This window comes from Marmota monax, unplaced genomic scaffold (assembly GCF_021218885.2).
Source record: "Marmota monax isolate L192 unplaced genomic scaffold, Marmota_monax_Labrador192_F-V1.1 WCK01_AAM20220418_F8-fsc00022, whole genome shotgun sequence".
Taxonomy (NCBI): Eukaryota; Metazoa; Chordata; class Mammalia; order Rodentia; family Sciuridae; genus Marmota; species Marmota monax.
The window spans coordinates 8,059,869-8,084,168 of NW_026695215.1; the positions used below are offsets into that span (position 1 = coordinate 8,059,869).

The 24,300-nt window shown below is 41.2% G+C and overlaps 1 protein-coding gene across 2 annotated transcripts in view; it reads right to left on the reverse strand.

Moving 5' to 3' along the window:
- The window catches only part of Gyg1 (glycogenin 1), a 34,137-nt gene extending 21,748 nt beyond the window's left edge, over nucleotides 1-12,389 (reverse strand). For both annotated transcript variants that reach the window (XM_046431253.1, XM_058574950.1), the window contains exons 1-4: nucleotides 12,197-12,389; nucleotides 9,247-9,382; nucleotides 7,225-7,399; nucleotides 6,815-6,977 (exon numbers count right to left, since the gene is read on the reverse strand). In XM_046431253.1, coding sequence (XP_046287209.1) covers nucleotides 6,815-6,977; nucleotides 7,225-7,399; nucleotides 9,247-9,382; nucleotides 12,197-12,374 — 652 coding nt within the window. In that variant the 5' untranslated portion in view covers nucleotides 12,375-12,389. The remainder of the gene's footprint in view (nucleotides 1-6,814; nucleotides 6,978-7,224; nucleotides 7,400-9,246; nucleotides 9,383-12,196) is intronic.
- Nucleotides 12,390-24,300: the final 11,911 nt, after the last annotated feature.

The window sequence follows — 24,300 nt, forward strand, 5'->3', positions numbered from 1 at the left end:
TTTTGATGGGCTGGGGCTGGGGCTCAGTGGTGGAGTGCTTGCCTAGCACGTGTGAGGGACTGGGTTTGATCCTCAGCACCACATAAAAATAAATAAAATAAAGTTACAAAAAATGTCTTTTTGATAGAAAATGTCAAAAATTTTTACAAGTTTGGTACAGGCATAATACACCACCTGAAGATGAATAAAATATGTGTCAGCTCTCAAATCATTCTCTATCCAGTAGGAGGTTGAAGGGAAAGATGCCAAGAAAGTAAAGTCAAATACTCTTTATGCTATAATCAAGGGATAGGAGCTGAAATGTAATTGATCAAGGAGAGATTTGATCTTTAAAACTGACTTCTTAGCACACCCCTGGCAGACAACATTGCTCCTATAGGGAGTTTGTGGAGGATTACCAAGTCACCATGAATGGCCAGCTCTGGGGATTCTCCTAGGAGGTTTACCAAGGATCAGCGGATCAGCCCCAGGTTAATCCAGGCACTTGGCCCCCAGCACTGCATCTCCCTGGCCTCCACCATGTTTAAACCAGGAACAATTGATTTAGCCTATCACTTCATGTTGTAGCTTTTTTAAATATATATATAGTTTTTTTAAAAGAGATTTTTAATAACAAGTTTATGAAGTTATTATCCAAATGCAAGGAACCATTAATTCTTGGCTTGAATTTCATTTTCTCAGAGGCATGTCTAAATTCTCCTGGCACTCTGAACATATCAGAATCATGTTACATAACTGTATAATTACTTATTAAATATCTGCAAGCTTTCAAAGAACATAAGCTTTAGAGAAGCATGGATTAAAAAAATCTTATTATCTACACCTATCTCTGGCTCTTAACTTAGCGTCTTGCCCAGATTAAAAGCTAAGAAGATTTAAAAAAGAAAAAAACACTGAGTGATATAATCCCAGTGACTCAACAGGCTGAGACAGGAAGATGAGAAGTTCAAGGCCAGCCTGGGTAATTTAGTGAGGTCCTAAGCAGCTAAGACAGACCTTGTCTCAAAATAAAAAAATAAAGAGGGCTGAGGGTGTTGCTCAGTGGTAAAGCACCTCTGGGTTCAATCCGTAGTACAAAAAAAAAAAAAAAAAAAATTCTGAGTGAATGGGCTTACTATAGAAATAAAGATGAGAGTGAAACTTCTGAGAATACTCCCAGAGTCCATATGCTGAAAGACTATACCACTGCTGATTTAAAAGGACGAAGTACTTGTAGGTATGTGGATCAGAGGAGGGAAAACAGCTGCAGATGCAATATTTGAGGCTATTTCTCCACCTATGAAATGAGGACTGTATCAGCTACTCTGCCAACTCAGAAAAGGGAATTTTAAGTAGTTAGACCAGGGATCTTCCTCCATTCTATTCCGTCCCTGGGATATAATATAAAGATGCTGCAGTGTGGGATGGACAGACCACACACACACACACATACACACACTCATAACAGAGCCCAGAGCTGAGAAAGAGTGGCTGTGCACAGCCCAGGGAATCTACTGACCTAAACTTCAATGATGCTGGGTCCCCAGTGCTGGCTAGAAGGCAGGTCCTTAATTTGTTAGATGAATGAATGCATGAATGTGGACCTCACAGGTCTGTCAAGAAATAAACGAAAATGTAAACTGACTAGCCTCAAGATCCTGCCCACACGTGGCCCACAGTCCCTTCCTTCCTCTCTTTCTCACCGGGTTCATGATCTCTGCTGGTTACAAAACTAGAGATGAAAAAAAAAAAAAAACCACATGGGCACAATGAGATAAAAATAGCTCTCGTGAAAAAACTTAATGTGTGCTCATTTATTTTGCCATTATACATTATGACTTTTGCTTTTCATCTTTACTTAAGATACTTACTATTTAAACTATCGATTAAATGATACAAAAGCAGAAGCCCAGTTATTTTCAAAGCAACTGATAAAATACTCTAAGGGCAAGAGGCAGGCGAACACTTGGGCAGCAGGACAGACCCACCGTGGAAGAGAACTTGAGACAGAGCCTGTTGTGTCAGGAAACTGAGGGAAGCCGGCCTGAGCCTCTGAGCTCTGTGGTTTGGACAGACAAGTGCTATCTTGAAAGACCTCAGTCCTTCATTCCTTTTTTGGGCAGGTCCTACAAGTAACTTCATTAACTACAAAGATTAGATAAGGTAGCTCTGGGGTCAAATTTAATCTTTAATAGAATTTAGGACCAAATCCTTTCTGTTAAAACCTCATGTCAAAACATTTTTTACTCTATTTAAGGGTATCAATGACTACTTAGAATATGGAACATGCAGATCACAGATCTTAGATTTTACTGAAAGCAAACCCAAATTTAATATTTGCCACCAATTGATTTGCTATTTTTTTCTTCTTTCTGAAAATTTAACTACAGAACAAAATTCCAACACATGATTAAAAAGTTGAGGGTATTTAGGTTATGGTAATTAAAGCAAGTGCCAAGATTTTTTTTTAAAAGGCCCTCCAAATTGGAAAATATGCATTCCTCTCACTTAGGTTTCTAAAAGTAACACTACAGATGCAATTTAATAGATGGCAAATTTCAAGCACTAAACTCTTGTCTTCAACTGCACAAGTACCCTTAATTTAGGATACTTTAAAGTCATAGGGAGAAAGAAAATAAACCTCAATGCACATTCAGATTGATTTCTTCAAATTAAGAGTCAAGTGCTTTGGCTTCGTTTCACAGGAGTATGTGGAAGAAACAAAATTGCTGATTAGTACCTACCAGATCATGACCTCTTCTTCCTCTCACTGATAACAAGCCTGAACCTTATCTTGTCACACACTATCAAATGCTAGCATGTCTATTTCACAACAGCTATTGTTCAACACTTCAGGAAATTAACTTCAGTGATGAAGAAAGTGTCGAGAAAATTTGAAAATACAAAGCAACCGTACAGGAACTTGGACTCTGCCCCAATGGAGAGTCAGATACCAGGCATGAATTACGTATGTGGTTGCTAGCTCTGAACTCTAATGCTTGAGATGTCAGGTACCACGCATGCTTTGCCATATTAGGGTTATTCTTCTGGCCAGAGGCATGGGTAGGGGATGCAGTCAGAGGGCTGGTGATTAGAAGAGAGACAGCCACATTCCTTCCCATTAGAAGGACCCTGAAAGCAGCTGCAAAAGCTCAGTCATCAGCGGCCTGTGTGGCTTGTCAGTGGGCACCAAGCCCCATCAGGTTTTCTGAACATGGGAAAGAGATTAAGGACTTTCAAGATATCCAGCCTGGGGTGGGGGTGGGGATGGGGGCTGGGGTTGTGGCTCAGTGGTGGAGCACTTGTCTAGCACGTGTGAGGCATTGAGTTTGAGTCTCAGAACTGCCTATGAATAAATAAAATAAAGGCCCATCAACAACAACAAAAAGAAATTCAGATTCAGTTCTGAAAAATTGGTCTTCTGCAATACAATCTAAATAGGCTGGGACTTAAGGCCCTGGTGAGCAGCTGGGGAAAAACTGATGAACTTTAGAAAATATAACAATGAAAAAATAAATTTTGGAACTGTTTGTCTTGGTGTCTAAGGGGTGACACCTAAGCAAAATTATTTCTATATAATTCTTAAATAATTTTAAAATAAAAATATATTTATATTGATGATTTTTTACAAAATACAATGTACTGAAAACTCAGTTTTCAGGCAGAGCACAGTTCTCTCATTAGACAAGGACCTTGTTCATAAATACACGTTCACTGCTATCAAGCATTAGCCCCACAGGTCTTCATGTCATGCAGGTACTAATCTGGTGATGGTAAACCCCCTCAGCCCAGGGCAGGCTTCTGCGGCCTGGAGGGAGCTTGTTTGCTAAGGAAAATCCCCAACACACACTTCAAGTGTAAACAAGCTTTTATTTAAGAGCTACTAGTTTATTCTGCTGTTGAATTTAAACACCTGAGAACTAACTGCAGATTCTCATCTGCATAGTTGACTGTTTAATTCTTTCAATTAAAGCATTGCTATGAACAGAGAAAATTCAGCCCTTTGCCACAACCAGGCAGTAAATGCAGTGCCTCAGAGGAAGGCCAGCGGCTGGAAACCCTGCTGAATAATGAAATGGGCAGGGAGGTTTCAGGTTCTGGAGAAAAAGCGGGAAGTACTTTCACTGTTGAGCACTCTGCACGCTGGGCCTGCTCCACGCCTGCCCCCAGGCCCTCCAGGGCCTCCTACCTCCAGAACACAGTCCACGATCCAGTGGGCACCAAGCCCCATCAGGTTTTCTGAGCTTGGGGATTGTCCCTACCAGATAATCAGCCTCATGTTCTCAAAGTGTACCCTGGAGAATTCACTGAGGCACACAACGGCTGGATCTCTGAACTCTTATCTCCCAATAGCACGTAACACTCTTCTAGAGAAGAAGCTGATTCTCTGTACATGGTTAAAATCATGTGGATTTCAGGCAGTTGGCTGGCCACAGATCTATTTCAGAATGTGACTGACTTTCTGGATATCTGGCAGGATTCCACTTCCTTCCTTCAATTAGAGCACAGGAGGTGAGGAAAGCCACACTCTGAAGAGAAGGCTAAGCCCAACAGTGGACTTCTGCTAAAAGGCTCTGCTCTTCCTCTTATGCAAAAGTAACTCTTTGAGTATCACCAGTAGAAATAAGGAATACATGTTCTACACCTAAAAACAAATACAGTTTTCATCCCTTATAGGAAAGGTCAAGAGTAGGATCTAATAATATAGTCTATGAAGTTCAAGGCAGTTTCATTTGCTGGCCATGATGAACGTTTGACCAATTATCTCCTTTCTTAAGGTTGCTTGGAAGAAGACTGCACATCTAGTTAGGTGCTGCCAATCATTATGGTCTGTGTATGCCTGTTCTACGTGTGTGCCATGTCTTAGGCACAGCAGTTTCTTTTTGGTAGGTTGTAGGGATTGATCCCTAGAAGAGCTTTACCACTAAGCTACACTACCGCCCTTTTAATTTTTTTTTTTTTTTTTTTTTTTTGGAGAGAGGGTCTTGCTAAGTTGCTGAGGCTGGCCTTAAACTTTCAATCCTTCTGCCTTAGCCTCCTGAGTAACTGATATTACAGGTGTGTGCCACAGAGCAGTTTCTTAACCTCAGCATTACTGATATGTGGGCTGAATGTTTCTTTGTGTGGGAGGCTGTCCCTGATACTGTAGGATGTTTAGCAGCATCTGTAGCTCCTACTTACCAGATGCCAGAAGCACCCCAACCCTTTCCTCCAACTGAGACAATCAAAAAATGTCTCCAGACACTGCAAAATGTTCCTCAGGGGGTACAATTGCCCCTCTTTGGAGACAGCTGGCTTAGGTTGTAAACTAGCTAAATAGTAAAACAAGACTGAAACTTAAACGTCCTTCTTCTTCTCAATGAGATTAAAAATAACAGCAAATCCCAAATCCTCAGTGAAATGACTAAACAGAATTCAATTTCTACAAATGGCAAGGGCAAAGACCCAATCTCAGTTTTACGTATAATTTGAAATGTTTTTAAGTTTCAAAATCTTCATTTCAGCAATCTAGCAAACCATTAGATTTAATCTTCTAAATTAAAAAAAAAATTAAGATTGATTTTTAATTTTATTAACTAGTTAATTGAAGTGAATCTGACATCCTGAGAAAGGCTGCTTCTGCGTGTTCCAAAAGGTCTACTCAGGGCACGCCTTAGACCTGCTTTGAAGGGGAAGGGCTGCAGGGATCTCTTGCAGTGCTCAGGCCTCTGGCCCTTCCCTGCTTTCCTCCCCTGTGGTCTGCCACAGTGTCATGTATCAGTGAACCTCTGCTGGGAGGGCTTCTTGGAACATGTCCTTCCCTTCTGTCTATACAGGGCATTTTCTTTTTTTCAAAAGAATCACCAGGAATAATTTTAAAAAGAACTGCCTTTGCATGTTAACTACTGGCTTTGTCTTTTTTGTTCTTGTCTTTAAAAACTGGCTTATTATTTTAGAGATGGCCCCGAAGCATGCCTACTAATTCATTTGATTCAGATTCTCCAGTAAGAGAGCACTTGCCTAGAATGTTCAAGGCCTTGAGTTCAGTCCCCAGAACCACAAAAGAAAAAGTAAGTTCTTCAAAGAAGGTGTAGCCCTGTATCACAAAGAGTCAGCCCTTTGCTTACATGCAGGTTACCCATACAAGAAAGTGCGAGCCAACTTTGCCAATGCCGTACCCTTCTGCCTTGCAGGTACCACTTGATCCGATACGCAGCCTGAGAGAAAATGACAGTGTAGAAACAGACTGTTCCCATGAACTTTCTGTCTTGGTTTTTAATGCCTCCCAAGAGAATGACAGCCAAATTATCAGGTTTATTCCTCAAGTTTCCATGGAAACAATACTTGGTTCTCATGTTAGCAATGGCTGTCAAACCCTCTTGAGCTAAAAGTTCACTCAGGTTTAAAGACAGTAGTTGTTTTTTTTGTTTTTGTTTTTGTTTCTGCAGTGCTGGGGATCAAACCCAGGGCCCTAAGCATGCTAGGCAAGCACTCTATCTTTGAGGTACATCTCCAGCCCTAAAGGCAGACGTTTTTATTCATAAGCCTTTTCTTATTTTTGAATTATCATTATACATTCATCATAGGCTCAGTTAAAGCCAGGAAAGTCATTTAAAGGTAAGCCTGTAAAACTGTCTTAATTTTAGTTAATCTTAAGCATCTATAGAATAATAAAAAAAGGAATGTACACAGACACATGACAGTGAAATTTAAAAAATAATAATAATAACACAACTTTTAATGCTTGCCACATCTCATGCGTCTCCCAGGCACAAGAACCAGTGGCAATTATACCTCTGAGAAGACCAGCCCCAAGAAGACACTAATACTTATCAGACAAGACACAGATACATACCATCAAAACTACCTTGCTCAGAAGCAAGGCGCAACAGCTGGTTGTACGTTTCAACTGAGGGCTGGTAGACAAAGACTCCGGAGTTGAAGCAGTCAGGCCACCCGGGGTCTGGGGCTGCGGATAATTCTTCTCTCTCGAAAAGGTCATCGATATTTGTTAGGACCTGATTCAAGGGGAAAAAGGCATTACAGAAATGTTTCCCCGCAGCGTGCCCTTCTGAAGCTCTCCCCATGTTATCCAAGACAAAAGATGACGACAGCTGTCGGGCAGCTGGGACCACTCGCCCTCCTCCTCCTTGTGCGACACTTTCCATGATAGTGGTTTTATCTGAACTTTACTGTCAAGTCCTCACAGCATTCCTCAAATGCCTAACAGGTCTCCATCCTTTCAGCTTCCAAAGCCACACTCACCAGAGTATCTGCATCCATAAACACGCATTTGGAGTACTGTGTGAGAGACCAGCAGTGAAGCTTCGTCAGCGTGACTCCCAACTCAGGCCTCTTCATTAAGGTCAGATGAGCAGAGTCGCCGCTGTCCAAGACATCCACCATGATGACTTCATCAAAGATTGTCTCTAAAGCTCTTCTGTCAAAACAAATTCCGGAAAACAGCACTTGGAGTCTTTTCACAACAAGTGACCATTCTAATATAAGACGGTTGCCTCACTGCCCTGTCCATCACCAGAACAATCTGGTGCTCTGCTAGAGTACACCCCCTTACAGCTGTCCTGATGTTACTTCAGAACTGTGTTCAGTTGCATGAAAACTTAACTTTATACAGTCATAAGAACTCTTTGTGGGGTGGATGAAGTACTTGTCTTAAGACATTATTATTATGCATTCAATTTTTTATTATTCATTTTAGTATTCGCACGCAGCAGGTTGTAGAAATAGTTTCTAAAAACGTGATTGACATTTGGTAAGACGGTTTATCTTTGTAACAGCCTGTGTTTGACAATATCGTATTAGATTTGATTCTTTCTGACTACTGCATATTTTTACAAACGATGCTGAGTAATGTATAATGAAGCCTGTAAGTAGTTGCTTTTGGTAAAGCAATTGGCTCAGAACTGCCTGAAGTCCTGTGTTTGGAAAAGAAGTTACAGGGCTTAGCTATTAGGTTGCCATCTTTGAGAATACAATATAACCTACATGTATCATGTGCTTAGCACTCTATTTAGCCATAGTGGGACACTTACTTTGGTTTGTGAGGTACAACCCTTCCCCACAGCCAGAATTAACTCAATCTTTATTTTAGAAAGCTCCTGAGGTAGGTTAGTGCAGGGAACTTAGGTAAGACACTAAACTCAGCACTAGAGAAAAAAAGGCATAACACAAACACACCATTGCTGAAAGTTTTTAACGAAGTGAGATATAAAGAAAAGAACTGGCAGTGTATTCTGTCTCCATGGCTGTACAAAAATATGTTCTGGTTTATGCAGTAAACTTGATATTTTAATAAGAAATGCTCAGGGCACCACTGAGCCACTGTGGATCAGAGGAGCCACTGTGGATCAGAGGTGGTGGGGATCCGAGACCTGGCTTCATGAACACACCTCATGAATGGACTGCACTTTGGGAAGCAGCCCTTTGGTCTCTTTCTAAATAACCCTTCAGGAGCAAAGCCATTCATGGGGAAGATAAATATGTGTACACACAATGCCTACTTCTCAGAGGCCTTTGGCCTATGCTCACATTAAAGGGAAGTGGGGGATTCCATTTCTAGGAGGTCCAGAAGACTGCAAAAATGAGCACGTCATGAAGTTGTTAGTGTGCCCAGATATTTTTAAAGTTTGTATCAAGAACCAGGTAATTCATTCAGATGCTCTCAAATTCAATTCCAACAAATCAAAGTGAACTAACCCATCAATGAGCAGCCTGTGCCCCTCAGGGTGCTGTCCCCAGCAAAATCCTTAGTTCAGACAGCTCTCTGACAAAGATGCGGATGTATTATATTACAAACAAACATCTTTGGGTTACAAATGTCAACTAGCAATGAGAAAATTGCTACTTTTTGTTTAAAGTCACCTGAGAGTTTCCCTGGTTTGAAGCAGGACACAACGTAACTCCTGCTGTTCTATGGGACAGGAATACAGATGAACTGTGACCTCTTGAGGGTGTGTTTAAGCAGAGAACAACTGGATGGAGGCACTCAGATCACTTGGTGCAGGGAGTCCTCTCCCAACTCCTATTTGGAATCAGGAAGAAAGAGGTCAGAATACCACTTCCCAGAAGGGAGCCTGTTGAAATATCTCCCCAAAGCTAGCAAGAGGTTCTGGACCCAGGTGTCCTTCACTCACGGACTCTTTCCATTCTCTACCTAGTACTCCACCTTGAAAAGGGTATGGTCTCAATGTCCACTGATGCCAGAAATAGCAGAGAAGGATGTCAGTGCTCCAAGGATGGACAGAGGGCCAGGCAGTGAGTCCTTACCTCATGGGGTCTGAGACCTGTGGAGTGGCAAGCACGACCAGCCTCCTGGTGGTCCTGTGCTGTTTCAGAGATGAGCCCAGGACCAGGGCGCCTTTGGCATAGGCATCGTTTGTGGTCAGTGTCACAAAGGCCTGATCTTAATACAAAGAAAAGAAGACACACTGGTTAGAATATCTTACCTGCAAAAGGTCTTGCCCCAGCAATAATTCAGCAAAATCAGCTCCTTAGAGGTCAGCTTGCTCTATCAGTAAAGGAGTAGGATTTCTGAGGGGGAAACCCAGGTAGTCACTTCAAGAAATTGTTCAAGCAGGGCATGGTGGTGCTCCCATGTAAGCCCAGCTACTCAGGAAGCTGATGCAGGAGGATTGCAAGTTCGAGGCCAGCCTGGGCAATTTAGCAATGCCCTGTCTCAAAATAAAAGGTGCAGGGGATATGGCTCAGTGGTAGAGCATCCTGGGTTCAAACCCTAGCATTGCAGAAAGAGAAAAGGGAATGGTTCAAGACTACAGTTCAGCAGGAATGTCTGACAACCTTCACGAGGATGACTGAGCTGTACAAATTAAATCCAGACATACTAAACTCTCAGACTAGACAATAGAAAAATAGCTTAATACCAGGGGATGCACTTGAGGCAAGTGGTAATGAGGAGACTGGCAAGAGCATCTGCCCTTTTCTCTTCCAAGGTGAGGTGCACAGTATTTTCAATAAACACCAATGAAACTGTCAACCTCAACTGAGACAGTCTGAAAGCAGTGGTCACATTCTTTTTTTTTTTTTTTTAGTTTTCAGTGGACACAACATCTTTTATTTTATTTTTATGTGGTGCTGAGGATTGAACCCAGCGCCCTGTGCATGCCAGGCAAGCGCGCTACTGCTTGAGCCACATCCCCAGCCCCACATTCTTGATTCTGGTGTGTGTTAAAGCCATTTCTCAGGCTTTTTATACTTACTCCTTCCTCTACCTGAAACAATAGCTCCCCTGTCCTACCACCCCTGTAGGGTCACTTTGAGTCTCTGCTCAAATAGCACCTTCCTTCTTGATGCTGCTACCTAGTCACCAATCACTGTTAAATGATTTATTTATTTATTTATTTTTTATTTTATTTTTTTAATTTTTATTGTTGGTTGTTCAAAACATTACATAGTTCTTGATATATCATATTTCACACTTTGATTCAAGTGGGTTTTGAACTCCCATTTTTACCCCGTATACAGACTGCAGAATCACATCAGTTACACATCCATTGATTTACATATTGCCATACTAGTGTCTGTTGTATTCTGCTGCCTTTCCTATCCTCTACTATCCCCCCCTCCCACTGTTAAATGATTTAGAGACCACCTCACAAGCTCTAGGAAACCTGCCTCCTCTTCTATGGAGAAGCAACGGTACCCCCCTACCACGTCCCCTACATCCATCCCCCAAACAAACAGACAGACATACTCATCTCCAATAATCACTTGTGAGAACAGAAGGCAAACACATGGGTTATTTTTCCTCACCCTCCAGCCTTCAAGATCACTCCAGGCTTTCCCTGGGACAATTCTGGGCATCATCACCAATGGGATCTGAACACCAGCAGGTTGGTGGGCATCCAAATGCATAGGGCACTTAGGATCAAACTCTGGCTGGGGTCACTTGGGGGCACTGTTGCCCAACCAGGGAGATGGGACATTTTGTCATGAAGTCACTCTCTGTCTTGGGTTTCCTCATTGTCCCTTGCCCATTTTACCATGTGGAGGCTGGAAGTAGTGGAAATTCCATTGAGAAGAGAGAAGAAGCTGTGGTTTGCACAGTGGGCCAGCGCATCCCCTAGGTATGGACCTGACTGCCACTTCACACATACACTGTTGGCCCTCTTGCAGGGCAGGCCACTCCTAAATTGTGAAATGACTAACTGCTGTTCCCCAACCCCAGGCAGTCATATTCTAAGAAAGCTCAAAACAGTGACACCTGGCACTTGACATGCGGGATCAACCTCTGTCTGTACCTGCTTCTATTATCGTCAGTCCATCAGGAGACTAACTTTTCCAAGTTACTCTGTACCAAAGAGTATACTAGATTATGTTTTAATGCAAATTCCAGGAGAGCCTGGAAAAAAAAAATTACTCTGAGTAGGACTCAAGGATTTCAGGAAGCAAGGACATGGATGATGTCCAAGATTAATAAGGGAGAGGCCAAATCCTTAGGAATACAGGCTAATCGACAGACCTAGCAAACAGTGTAAATGAACAGGAAAGAGCAGGGACATCTGGGTAGGTGTTTAACCTTCCTAAAGACAGCTAACTCCGTGTGACACCTGCAGTCTTTCCGCAATGCAATTGCTGCAATAACCCCAGCTACTGGCCTCAACGACACGGAAGGACCAGCCAGCCTGGAGCTTCCCGGTTCTGGGGGCATATTCTTCCAGACACCAGGCGCCTCGCAACAAGTGGGGCCGAGGCCCGCCCCCGGGGACGCTAGCCCGGCTCCCAGCTCCCCGCAACCCGGCCCCAAAGGCCTAAAAATAGGCTCAGCGTGGCGGCCAGGGCCTCGCTGGGCGGCCCAAGAGCCGACCAAGGCCGTGGGTGTCCCCGCCGCGCCGCCGCCCCTGCCTGGGGTTCCTACCAGCGCGAGGCCGGGGCGGCACTCCGCGATCCCGCAGGGCGCCCCTGGGGGAGCCCGGCTGCCCCCCGCCCCCGCGCTCGGCCCCGCCGCCCGGCACCGCGGGAGCAGGCGCAGGAGCCGGAGCAGGGCGAGCACACGGAAGCGGGCGGGGGCTCCGCCGAGGCCCGCTCTGCCCGCCGCCCCCCACTCCGCGCCCCGGGGCGGCGGGCAGCCGTGACGCAGGCAGCAGCACGCTCCGCGCGGCCAGCAACAACTTTGCAGCGGTCCCGGTCCCGCGGGGAACTCCCCGGGCCGGGGGCGGGAGCCAGGGGTCGGCGCCCGCGTCCGCAGGGCGGCGCGTACCTGTCATGGTGCAGTCCGGGGCTGCGGCAGCTGCAGCCGCAGGGTTGGGGGTCGGAGCTGCCGGCGCCGGGAGAGGAGCGCGGCCAGCGAGGAGGCGCGGCGGGAGCCGAGCGTCCGCCCCGAGCGCTCTTATAGCGGCCGTCACGTGGCCGCGCACGCTCCCGGCTGCCGGCCGCATCCTCCAGCTGCGCGGCCTCGGGGGGCAGCGGCTTGCGGGCTGCGGGACCCGAGTCCCTCGGGCCCCTCTCCTCCCGGCTGGACTTCCGACCCAGATCCCTGGCGCCCCTGGCCCTTCTCCCGCGGGGCACCCGCCTAGGACTGACCGCCTTTTTGTCCTCCCCAAGCTGGGAGTTGAAACGGGACAGCGTGGAGCAGAGGGTGGCGTTGACTCCCAAAGAAGCTAAATGTTGGGAAAATCTTCAAAAACAAGCAAACCTCAGATCACTCTAATTATAATCATTCATTCGAACTGCTTAAATTAAACATGAAGTTGAATTCCAGGTGTTTTTTTTTTTTTTTAAGGATTCCAAATAAACATCTGGAATCACTTTTTAGTGTACTCAAGTTATTTTGTGGGCTTCACCTAACAATTTATAATGGATATATGAAAATTAGGGGTTTTTTTTTAGAGAGGTCTGTATTAATTAGGTATTTAAGAGCTTCATTTAATCCCTATCCCAGCTCAATGGGATAGGTGTTATATGTTCATTTTACAGATGAAGAAAGGAACGCAGGGGAAAGCCCAATTAGTTTTCCATGGTCTTAGACTGTAGTGGAGAAAGTAGGATTTGAACCTGTCGGTTCGCAGACTCAACCTTCTCACTCTCAACGCCTCGGTGCCTCTGGTAGGCTGGTGCTTCCTGGCAGTAAATGATGGTGACTCTGGTTAGGTAATGCAGCTATTTTGGTTAATCGGTTTCACAAATCTTGAAATGATGGTCATTTGTCGCTTTTTCTAGGAAGTTAAGAAATAGCTTTCTCAAGTGGTCACGCCCTTCCTAGGTTCCCATCCAGTTCCCCCAGCACAGCACAACACAGTAGGAAAGCCTCAGATAAGATGGGTGGCCACACCCAGCAGGTTCTCAGAAATGCAGAGTGAATAGACGAAAGTTGACAGCATCATTCAGAAAATGACAGGATGCGTAAAGAAGAAGTGATTTATTTACAACGGCAGTACTGCTGTCCTCAGACCAATCACAGTGGGCTCTCAACTTTCAATGCTTATTGAATTTAAGATTTTTCAACTTTGGAGCAGAAGTGATATGCATCCATTAGAAACTGTACTTCGAATTTTGAGTTTGGGTCAGTTGCTGGGCTAGCCATATGTGGTACTCTTTCCTGATGCCAGTCAGCAGCAATGAGTCCTAGCTCCCAATGAGCCACAGATCATGAAGGTAAACAACTAAATTTTACTGTGTTGCTAAGCTATGGTGCTATGGTGTTTGGCAGTTTAGGTGTATTAAGTACATAGGTGTTTGGTAGGTTAGGTGTAGTAAAAGCATCTCCAACTTACAGTGTTTTCAGCTAACGCAATGAGTTTATGGGGATATAACCCCATACCTGTAGTAATCCCAGGAGCATCTGTATCTCATATGTAGGCCTGGACCTTTTACATCAGAATCTTTGGGAATACTTGTTAAAAGGCAAACTTCTGGGCCTATATTTAGACCCTGAATCAGAATCTTTTAAAAAATATATATTTCAATTGACTTATAGTAATTATGCATACTTATGGGGTATAGTGTAACATTTCAGTGCATATCAATAACATGTAATGATCAGATCTGTGTAATAGACTATCTAACTCCTGAATCAGAAATGTAAGGATAGAGCCTGAGAATCAGCATTTAAAACACCACCCTCCAGGAGCCTTTCTGGACCCCTTCCCAGTTCCTCCACCCCCACCATGGCTTGGAGAGCACTGATCTCTGTGGGAGGACCTCCCAGTTACTTGGCTTTGTGCACTTCCTTTGCAGGAAAACGGAAACATGGGGGTGAAGGGGCAATGGATGAGTTTCCACGTATCCAAATCCCGTAGGCTTAGAAGAGCTGGAGCTCTTTAAGGAACATAAAGGCTAAACGTGAACTGTACTTAAGTGGAGAGACAGAAAGAGGTACTTCCCAGTCTGATCGTTCTTTTCCAGATGGATAGGTCTTTCACCCTGGAATCCTCCTGTCACCAGTGATATTTCACCACCTGTTTCTCTCAGCCTAAGTGTCTCAGGCTGGATCTCCCCAGGGATGTGGTGCCAGGACTAAAAGGGCAAAGCCAGGAGGAAAAACTAGGGGCAAATGGAAAAATGGGAAAGCTTCCCAGAGTTAACTAAAAGGGATCACTGCAACTTTCTTTCCTGGGTTTAATATATACTTACTTGAATTTGTAGACTTCACTTTTTTCAATCAAACAGAGATGTTTTGAGGTTGCTACAATCTGCTCCTAAACAAGATTATATAGGTAATGAACCACTGCCTAATTTTCCTAATCCTATCTATCTATCCACTAAACTTCACTTGAATGGAAGAGCAAGGCCTCTTAACTTTCGTGTGCACACAGATTGCCTGGGGATCTTATTAATATGCAGATGCAGGCTCTGTGGTAGGAAGTGGATCTCTCAGGTGATCCCCAGGCTGTGGACCAATTTTGAATAGTGAGGCATTTACACCTTTTGGATTGTGAGGCATTGGAGGGAGTGAATGGACATGTTATTGTGAGGCAAGTGTTTGAGACTTGTCAACTTTTTCTTGTGAAACCTGAATTAGCAGAATTACTGAATCCTAAAAGAAAGATTGAAGCTAAAAAAGAAAAAAGTGGTACTCTATATGAGTACTATTCAGATGCTAAATGCGTATATTCAGCAGGATTGGCCCAAAATTAATTTTTAATTGGCTTTGGAATGCATTATGTAATTTTTTGGCAAGAACACATACCTTCCTAATTATGTTTTGTTTAAGATAATGTTGAAATCAGCTTGCACCCCCTTGAGCGCACACACTAATTGACGGTAGGGCAACTGACCTGGAAATGTATTCCAGAGCCGAGGGCAACCTACTGGCCTGAGATTCTAACTGTTCCCACGGACGGGCCATGAAATAAATACTCCACATCTGGTCAGATGTAGGAGTTAATTGTTAATTATTTAAAATTTTGCCCTTCATCGATATTATAAACTCTCTGTACCCAGAGTTGTTGAGAGTGTTCATAATGCTCATTTCAAACAAAAGTTTAATTTCAAGTAATAACATTCTTGGAGGCCCAAAGCAGCCCTTCTTCACTCAATAGATAAAACCCCAAATTCTACAAAGTACAGGGACCTGGTGACTAGTTACATTTTTAAAAAAATCCTGATTGAGATATAGTTCATTCCATAAAAAACAACCACTTTTTTGGAATTCAATTTGAAGTGTACAACTAAATTATTTTTAGATATTCAGAGTTATACAACTATTACCACAATCGAAGCTTAGAACATTTTCATTACCCCATGAAGAAACCTGTACCCAGTAGCAGTTACTCTTCATTCTTTCCTAATCTGAGTCCTAAGGCAATTCTATTCTACATTCTCTTTCTCCACACTGTCTATTGAGATTTACCAATATGTGGTATTTTGTGACTTGTTTATTTCACTTTGCATAATATTTTCAAAGCTCTTCCATGCTGGGCACATATCAGTGTTTTATTCCTTTTAAATTGTCAATAATATTTCATGATGGATGTTCCATGCTTTAGGAATAATGCTGCTATAAATGTTTGTACATAATATTTGTGTGGACAGGATATTTTTTTTTTTCTCCTGGGTAAGTGCTAATTGTAGAGTTGCTAGGTCAGATGATAACTTTCACATTCCAGGAAATGTCAGGCTGAAATGTCTGCATCATTCTTCATTCTGACCTGTGATGTTTGAATATTCTAATTATTTTTTAAAACATTTGTTTTTTTTAGTATTACATGACAGTAGAATGAATGCATTTTGACATATTATACATACATGGAGTCTAACTTCCCATTCTCGTGCTTGTACATGATGTGGAGTTATGCTGGTCGTGTGTTCATATGCAAACATAGAAAAGTTATGTCTGATTCATTTTACTGTCTTTTGTATTCCTATCCTCCTTCCCTTCCCACCATCCCCCTTTGTCTAATCCAATGCGAATTTCTTAACTACCATTTGCTATTGTTTGAGTACAACAATTCTAATGGGCTTAAAGTGATAAGGAGTTGTGATTTCCATTGGCATTTCTCCAGTGACTTCTGATATGGAGTATCTTTCTACCTGCTTATCCACTGGTGTATCTTTTATGGAGAAATGCCTATTCAAGCTCTGATTTTTTTAAAATTTATTAATTGTGGTGCTGGGGTTTGAACCCAGGGCCTTGTGCATGTGAGACAAGCACTCTACCAACTGAGCTATATCCCAGCCCCCCTGCATTCATTTTTAAATTGGGTTGTCTTTTTATTACTGAGTCAAAATAGTACTTTCTGTATCCTAAATATTGATTCTTCATTAGATACATGAGTTGCAAATATATATTCCCATTCTGTGGGTTAACTTTTCACTTTCTTGATACTGAATCCAACACAAAGTTTTAAATTTTGATAGAGTTCAGTTTATTTTTCTTTGGTTGCTTGAGATTTTGGTGTCCTACCTAGGAAACCGTTGCCTAACTGAAGTTATGAGGATTTACCCCAGGGTTTTCTTGTAAAAATTTTATAGTTTTAGCTTTTCAGTTTAGGTTTATAGTCTTTTCTTAGATAATTTTTGGTAAGTTTTGTATGGTAAGAAGTAGGGGTCTACCTAAAGCTCTGGAAATAATGTCAAGAGTTACTAAATTGAATGGTCAAATTAAAAATCTCTGCAAAGCAAAGGAAACAAGAATGTGAAGACAGAACCTACAAAATAGGAGAAAAATCTTTGCTAGATACTCTTCTGATGGAGGATCAATATCTAGAATATATAAAGAACTCAAAAATTTTAACACCATAAATACAAATGACCCAATTCATAAATGGACAAATGAATTAAACAGACACTTCTCAAAAGAAGAAATACAAATGACTAAAATACACGAAAAAATGTTCAACATCATTAGCAACTAGGGAAATGCAAATCAAAACAACACTGGGATTTCATCTCACACCTGTCAGAATGGCAGCCATCAAGAATACAAACAATAGTAAATGCTGGAGAGGATGTGGAGAAAAAGGAACAATTTTACACTGTTGGTGGGGTTTTAAACTAGTATAGCCACTATGGAAATAAATGTGGTGTTTCCTCAAAAGTCTGACCCAGCTATACTCCTCCTTGGTATTTATGCTAAGGAATTAAAGTCATCATACTATAGAAAGTCATCGAACTATACCCATGTTTATAGAAGCACAATTCATAATAGCTGAACTATGGAACCAGCCTAGGTGTCTGTCAATGGATGAATAATAAAGAAAATGTGTTCTGTGTACACAATGGAGTTTTTCCAGCCATAAAGAAAAATAAAATTATGTCATTTGCAGGAAAAAGGATAGAACTAGAGGCCATTATGTTAAGTAAAACAAGTCAAACTCAGAAGATCAAGGTAATATGTGTTTTTCTCATATGCAGAAGCTAGAGAGGAAAAATAAAAAGAAAGGTGAGGGGAAATCTCATAAAAATCAAAAGAAGATTTGTAGAATAAAGGAAAGGAAATGGGGAAGGAAAAGGGAAAGTACTGGGGAGTGATATTGACCAAATTATATTTCTATATTGTGCATATATAATGCCAAATCCCACCCTATGTACAACTATAATGCACCAATAAAAATGTAGAAAAAAGAAGTAGGGGTCTAGTTTTTACTTTTTTGCATTTGCATATTGACTTGTCCTAATATCATTTGTTGAAGGCTATTCTGTACCCATTGAATGGTCTATGTACCATTATTGAAAATCAGTTGATAAATGTCAATGAATTTTATTTCCTGAAATTTTATTCCATCGTAGATGTGTGTATCCTCATAATAATTCCACAATGTCTCATTTTCTGTAGCTTTGTGCAGGTTGAATGTTCCTTATCAGAAATGCTTCAGATCAGAGTGTTTTGAATTTGGGATTTTTTAAAATTATGAAATATTAGCATAAACAGACTGAAATATCTTGGGGATAGGACCCAAGTCTAAATGTAAAATGCATGTTTCATATATACTTTAGATGCAAAGTTTGAAGTTAGTTTTAGATAATCTCTTTTATAATTTTGTTCATGAAACAAAATCTCTATACACCAAACCATTAGAAAGTTAAGCTGTCACCGTGTCAGCCGTCCATGCATGACTGTGGTCATCCGGCCTCACCCTCATTCCTGACTCTGGATTCACATGTTGCCAGTAAACAATCATTTTTAACACTAATTCACACATAAGTGCTTAATAGTAAAAATACAACATGCCCTTAACTGTGTTCAGCATGAGCAGCACATAGCATCCCTGGAATACCTGAACCTACCACAACAGCAACAAGCAGCAGGGTTCATTCTCCACCTGCAATGCTGTGTTCTGACCAAAAGGTTGCTCTACACTGTATTTTATTTTTTAGGTTAGTAACAGAAACAGGGGAGGTAGCAGGAAGTGAGTCCTCTAGAGAAGAGAAGAAGTTCTGCTAGATGGCAATTTGAAATGTGTTTTCCAGAATCATCTGATTTTAACAATGGTATTTGTTTTAGAAGTCATACACACACACACATACACAGATACATACACACACAGATATATATATATATATATATATATATATATATATATATATATATATATATATTTGTTTTAAACAGGGTCTCTCTGTGGTGCTTAGGCTAGTCTCCAATTCATGGGCTCCAGTGATCCTCCCATCTCAGCCTTCTGAGTAGCTGGGGCTTCTAGACACATACCACCATGCCCAACTTCCCTTGATTTTATAAACTGAAAAAATGTCCTGTTTGTTTATGAATGCATGTTGCTGTAGTCCTTAAATATGTCCATCACACACTTTCACCACGTTGAGTATAGGTACTTTTTCTGTAGTGTTAACAATGTCATCTTCATTATCACTGGCATCATGATTGGCTCCATTCAGAACCAATAAAATATATATGTATATATATATATATATATAAATTTAAAAAAAGGATTGTGGATGTGGCTCAGTGGTTAAGTGCCCCTGGGTTCAATCCTAATACAAAGAAAAGAAAACCTTCCACACCTACATCTCTGTTCATTGTTGCTAGTATGCCATTCAAGAAAGCATTCTCTTTGTTGATCCAAGGATACCCTGGTCACACTGCTAAATTAATAAAGTCACATTGGTGTGGAGGTATATGGCCTCAACATTATTTCTGATAAGGGTTTCTGCTGGAAAATGAGCAGAATGGTCACCAGGGGATAACACAATATCATATTCATTATCCATATCCTGCAGTAAGAACTGATCAACTGGTACAAAATGTGAAACCAGTTGGAAAAGATGTCCCTGGTGATCTGTATCTCTGTTAAATATCAGGCTGATTAGATATTCTTTTAAGATAGGGGGAAGACAAGATTTTATCTGTCACAGCAAGTTTATCTTTATATACCTGTCACATTAGCATATCTCAGAAGAGGTATTCTGTCTTGGACACCCTTTATTCTTATAGGGACTGTCCTATCTTTCTGTATCTTTCTGGGGCAATAATGCCAAAATAGTGATGTTTCTTCAGAATTATGGACTTGTTTTGGCATTAGGTTCTTCCCAGCAATGGCCTTGGCCAATTCATCAAAGAATTTCTCTGCTGGTTCATGACCAGTAGATGCTTTGTCATTACAAATATTTAAAAATGCAATGCTGCATCTTTTCTTAAGTTTCTGCAAGAGTCTGTTGAATATTCACAGTTCCCTTCAACTTACAGTTCATTGGGGTAGATTGTTGCTTGCTTCTTTAGCAGCATACCCTTAAGTAGCATGCTTTACTTTGATGCTGGCAGAATTTTCCTTTCACTACAAGTCTGATATCTTTGTTTTTAGATTTATGCAAAGTGTTTCTATTTTTTATTAACTTCTGTGGACATCATGGGATTTTGACTGTGTTTCTCCAGGTAACACATGATGGTCATTCCAACAGTATCCTCTTCTGTAAGGTATTTCACACACCACTGTCTAGTGTCATTGGTACATCCATCCTGCACATTTGCCATTTGATAATATTTTGTGGGTGGGCTTGCATGGAATCTGGGTTTGCACAGAAAATATCTATGGCAATTGTGCAAGGTCTAGGAGGGTCTTTCCCCCCCCAGGAATGCTGAATAAAGTATATGTTGAGCAATTGCATTTTGACTGCAGTTTTTTCACATGGGGTCAGGTATGGAGTTTTCCATTTGTGGGTTCACGGTGGAAAGTTTCAAAATTTGGAGCATTTCAGATTTTAAAGTTAGAGATGATCAACCTGTAGTGATTTTGAAATTATAAAATGTGAGTCCTCCCATGTACTTCTTCAAGATTGTTTAGGCTATTCTGGGTCTCTCATTTATATATCACTTTTAGGATCAGTTCATTCATTTCTGCAACAAAAACAAGTTGGGCTTTTGATAGAGATGGGGTTCAACTTGAATATCAGTTTGGGGAGTATTGTCAGTCGAATAACTTAAGACTTCTGATCCATGAACATGGGATATCTTTTTCACTTACTGAGATATTTCTGAATATCTTTCAACAATATGTTGTAGTACATTGCCTTTTAAAACACACCATAAGACTCAAGTTAATTGGGTCTATTAGGTGCAAAGACTCCACAGGCATGGCAGCTAATTTTCACATCTAAATTATATTCTTGACTAAAATCTGATCACCATTGAGCTTTTTACATGAAGCAACACTATTTTGGCCTTTCACAAGACAACCTCTACAAAATTACTTTTTGACATTTTCATTTGTAACAATTAACACTTAGCTGATATCAAGCATTGTATACATATGAACTCATTTAACCTTCCCAGAAACCTAATGTGGAAGATATTCTCTAATCCCTACTGTAGAGGTGAGACACAGAGCTTGCCCAACATTCTATAACTAGTTATTTGTACACTGGGACCTGAGCCAGGCAGCCTCCCTCTCCAGTATGTATACTGAACCACTGTTTAGCAGTGTGTGTAAGTTGTGCACTTATCAAAAGCTAAAAAGGTTATACATGAAAAGAAACAGTTACAGTGACAAATAACTCTCCCTTTGTCCCTTAGCCACCATGTTGGCCTCCTTGGTGTTTTTTTTTTTTTTTTTCTTATTTTTTTCTGTGGCTTTAAGGATGCCACAGAGAACTCGGTGTGTGGCTTTCCCAGTGTGACATTAAAGCCTTTTACTATTCCATACAAGTTTCTTTTTTTGGAGGATCTATGGAAGTTTTTCATACTAATTTTTGGTACCAGAAAGAATGTTGTATTTCTTTAACATTTCATTTTTTTTTCTTTACTTTATAGACATCTTGGATCTTGTATCAATACGTGTTTCCCCCTTTTGTGGGCCACTTAAAATCTTAGAGCAAATTTTGCAACCACTTCCCATAGTTATTTAGCCTTTAACCCTGCGTTTATCAGTGTTTTACCTTTACCCCATTTTTACCCTTGCCTGACTTATTTATGAAATTGCTTGAGATGCTTTGGAAGTGGGAGAGGAACAGGGAATTAATTACTAAATAATTAAATGGTAAGAGAGTTTCAAGTGGGAGTAGAACAAGGAAGATGAAATTTCAGCTCAATTTGGGTGACTCTGGAGGCTTTCATAGTGATTTGTCAGTAAAAGGAAGAGTTCATAAATTAGAGCAGTGCGATATCAATCCAGTCGTGGGAACAGCCTTCTGTAATTAGTTAAAACTCTTCAAAAGACAAAACGATTATTTGATCTTTCAATTTTACTTCATGATGTATTCTACCAGTAACATAACAACTTGAGAGTGTGTGGGGTCTCTATCTCTAAACACTTCATATAATTTCACCTTATAGACTTCAGTTACCATCTTTGTGATTTTTAGTTGGTGGGTTAGCTCATTTAAGTATGCTAAAGTTAAAATAATATCTTTGGCTATTACCTTCTGTTTAAAATAAGCTTCATGAAGTAAAATTTTCATGCAATAAAATTCAGTTTTTAGAAGTATAAATGTCAGTGAGCTTTGATAGATGTTTATACAATCATAAAACTACCTCTGAAATCATCCCTCCAAAATTTCCCTCTGTGCCTTTATGGTCAGTCCCATCCCCTTACCTTGACCCTGGCAAGCAGAGCTATGATTTATGTCCTACAGATTGGCCTTTTCTGGAACTTCATACAAATGTAATCATAGAGCACACAGTCTTTTGTGTCTAACTTCTTTAACTTAGCATAATGCTTTTGAGATTTATTCATATTGCTGATTATATCAGCGGTTCACTCTTTTTTATTGCTGAGGAGAATTATTCTGCATGCATATGTCACAGTGTATTTATCCATTCACCAGCAGACGGACATTTGAGTTGCTTCTACTTTGAGATTTTGTGAACAAAGTTACCACGAATATTCAAGTAGAGGAATGAGATCGTTGGGTTAAAAAGACACTATATTAAACTCCACAGGAATGGCAGGTAATGTTCAAAGTTCATTGCCAAATTTGGATGCGATCATTAAGAATAGAAGCTATTATTTTTATACACAATTGATTATAGCCTAAGATGATCTGATATCCATTCACACTACACTGAGGAAAAAGGGACACACTGCCCTGAGTGTGTTACTGGAGACTTTCTTTCCTTTAATGCCATCTGTTTCTGTTTGCATCCAGTATATGGACTCCCAGGGACTCATTTGAGAAGGATTAGAAGAGATGACCCCAAGGTCCATTGCAATCCAGTCTTAGCCATTCTGTCGACTACTGGAGTTTAGCCTGAAGAGCAGAAAGCATGGAGGGAGGGAACATCAGTGTCACTTCTAGGTTACATTGTATAATATGAAAGTTCTCTTCTGAGGATTGTCCCATTTGATCCTCAAAGCAATTTATCAAGTGATCTGGCAGAATGCATGGCATGTTCACAGAGCCATTGGGCCACCAGCAACGACTTTATTTGAGATGAATTATTCAGCTCTGAGTTTAAACCTGTAGCCATCTGGAGCCTGTGTTGTGGCAGTCCTCACCCTAGCCAAGCCCTCTTGGCATCACAAAGCTGAGTGTCACCCTCAGGCTCAGTGCATCTCCACGTCAATCTCAGACCTGAACCTCCACAGTGAGGATGAGGTTGAGAGGTGTCTGTGGTACACAATGTTTGGAAACAAAAGATGGGTTTTGTTTTTGTTTTCCTCTGGGTGAAAACGACTCTCTTCAGTGCTTGTAGAATTATTGACCCTGTATTACAGATGATGTAACCAATACTCAAAGAAGTTAGAAAGTGGCTCAAGGTCATTTTATAAGAAAATGGAATGTCTTGGGTTACTTAAACTCTCCTTTATGAAATTTGAGTGGAATGCAAAAAAAATAAAAACCCACAAAATTTAGGACCTGTGTGACCTCTCCTTTTGATACAAAGGAAATGGGGGAATGTGTGGGGTATTCGTATTTGAAGAAGGGTCCTTAGGTAGAGAAAAAAGGGTCAGAAAGTAGATGGATGAATGAAAGAAGGAGCTGGAGAAGGCTCCAGGCCAGGGACAGGCAGAGAAGTGAGGCTGAAAGGGCTAACAGCAAGGGGTCCAAGGTCCTGGAAAAGCTGGTCTCCAAGAAAATGTGTGGCTTCATCCTCACAGCGCCCACACAGCTCCTGGACTAGACCCAACCCTTCCTCCAGGCACCAGAGATGGGTCATCTCCACAAAGCTAAGCGATCTATCAGAAGGTGCCAAACCCCTGCAATTTCTTTTACAGAGGGCAAAAACATTTCACCTACAATTAGAAATATAAATCCTGATTGAAGGAGAAGAGACACTTACTTTGATAGCTAATTAGAACCAGGCCCAGCAAGGTAGGTACTACATTTATGCTCTCCATCGTCCTGAGCAGGAGATTTACTTAGCTCTATTTTGTACATGAAAAAAAAATAATAATGAAACTGAGACATTAAGAAATCATGTACTTTCAATGTGAATATGCCTTTTATGGACTGTAAATAAACTCTGTATCCAGA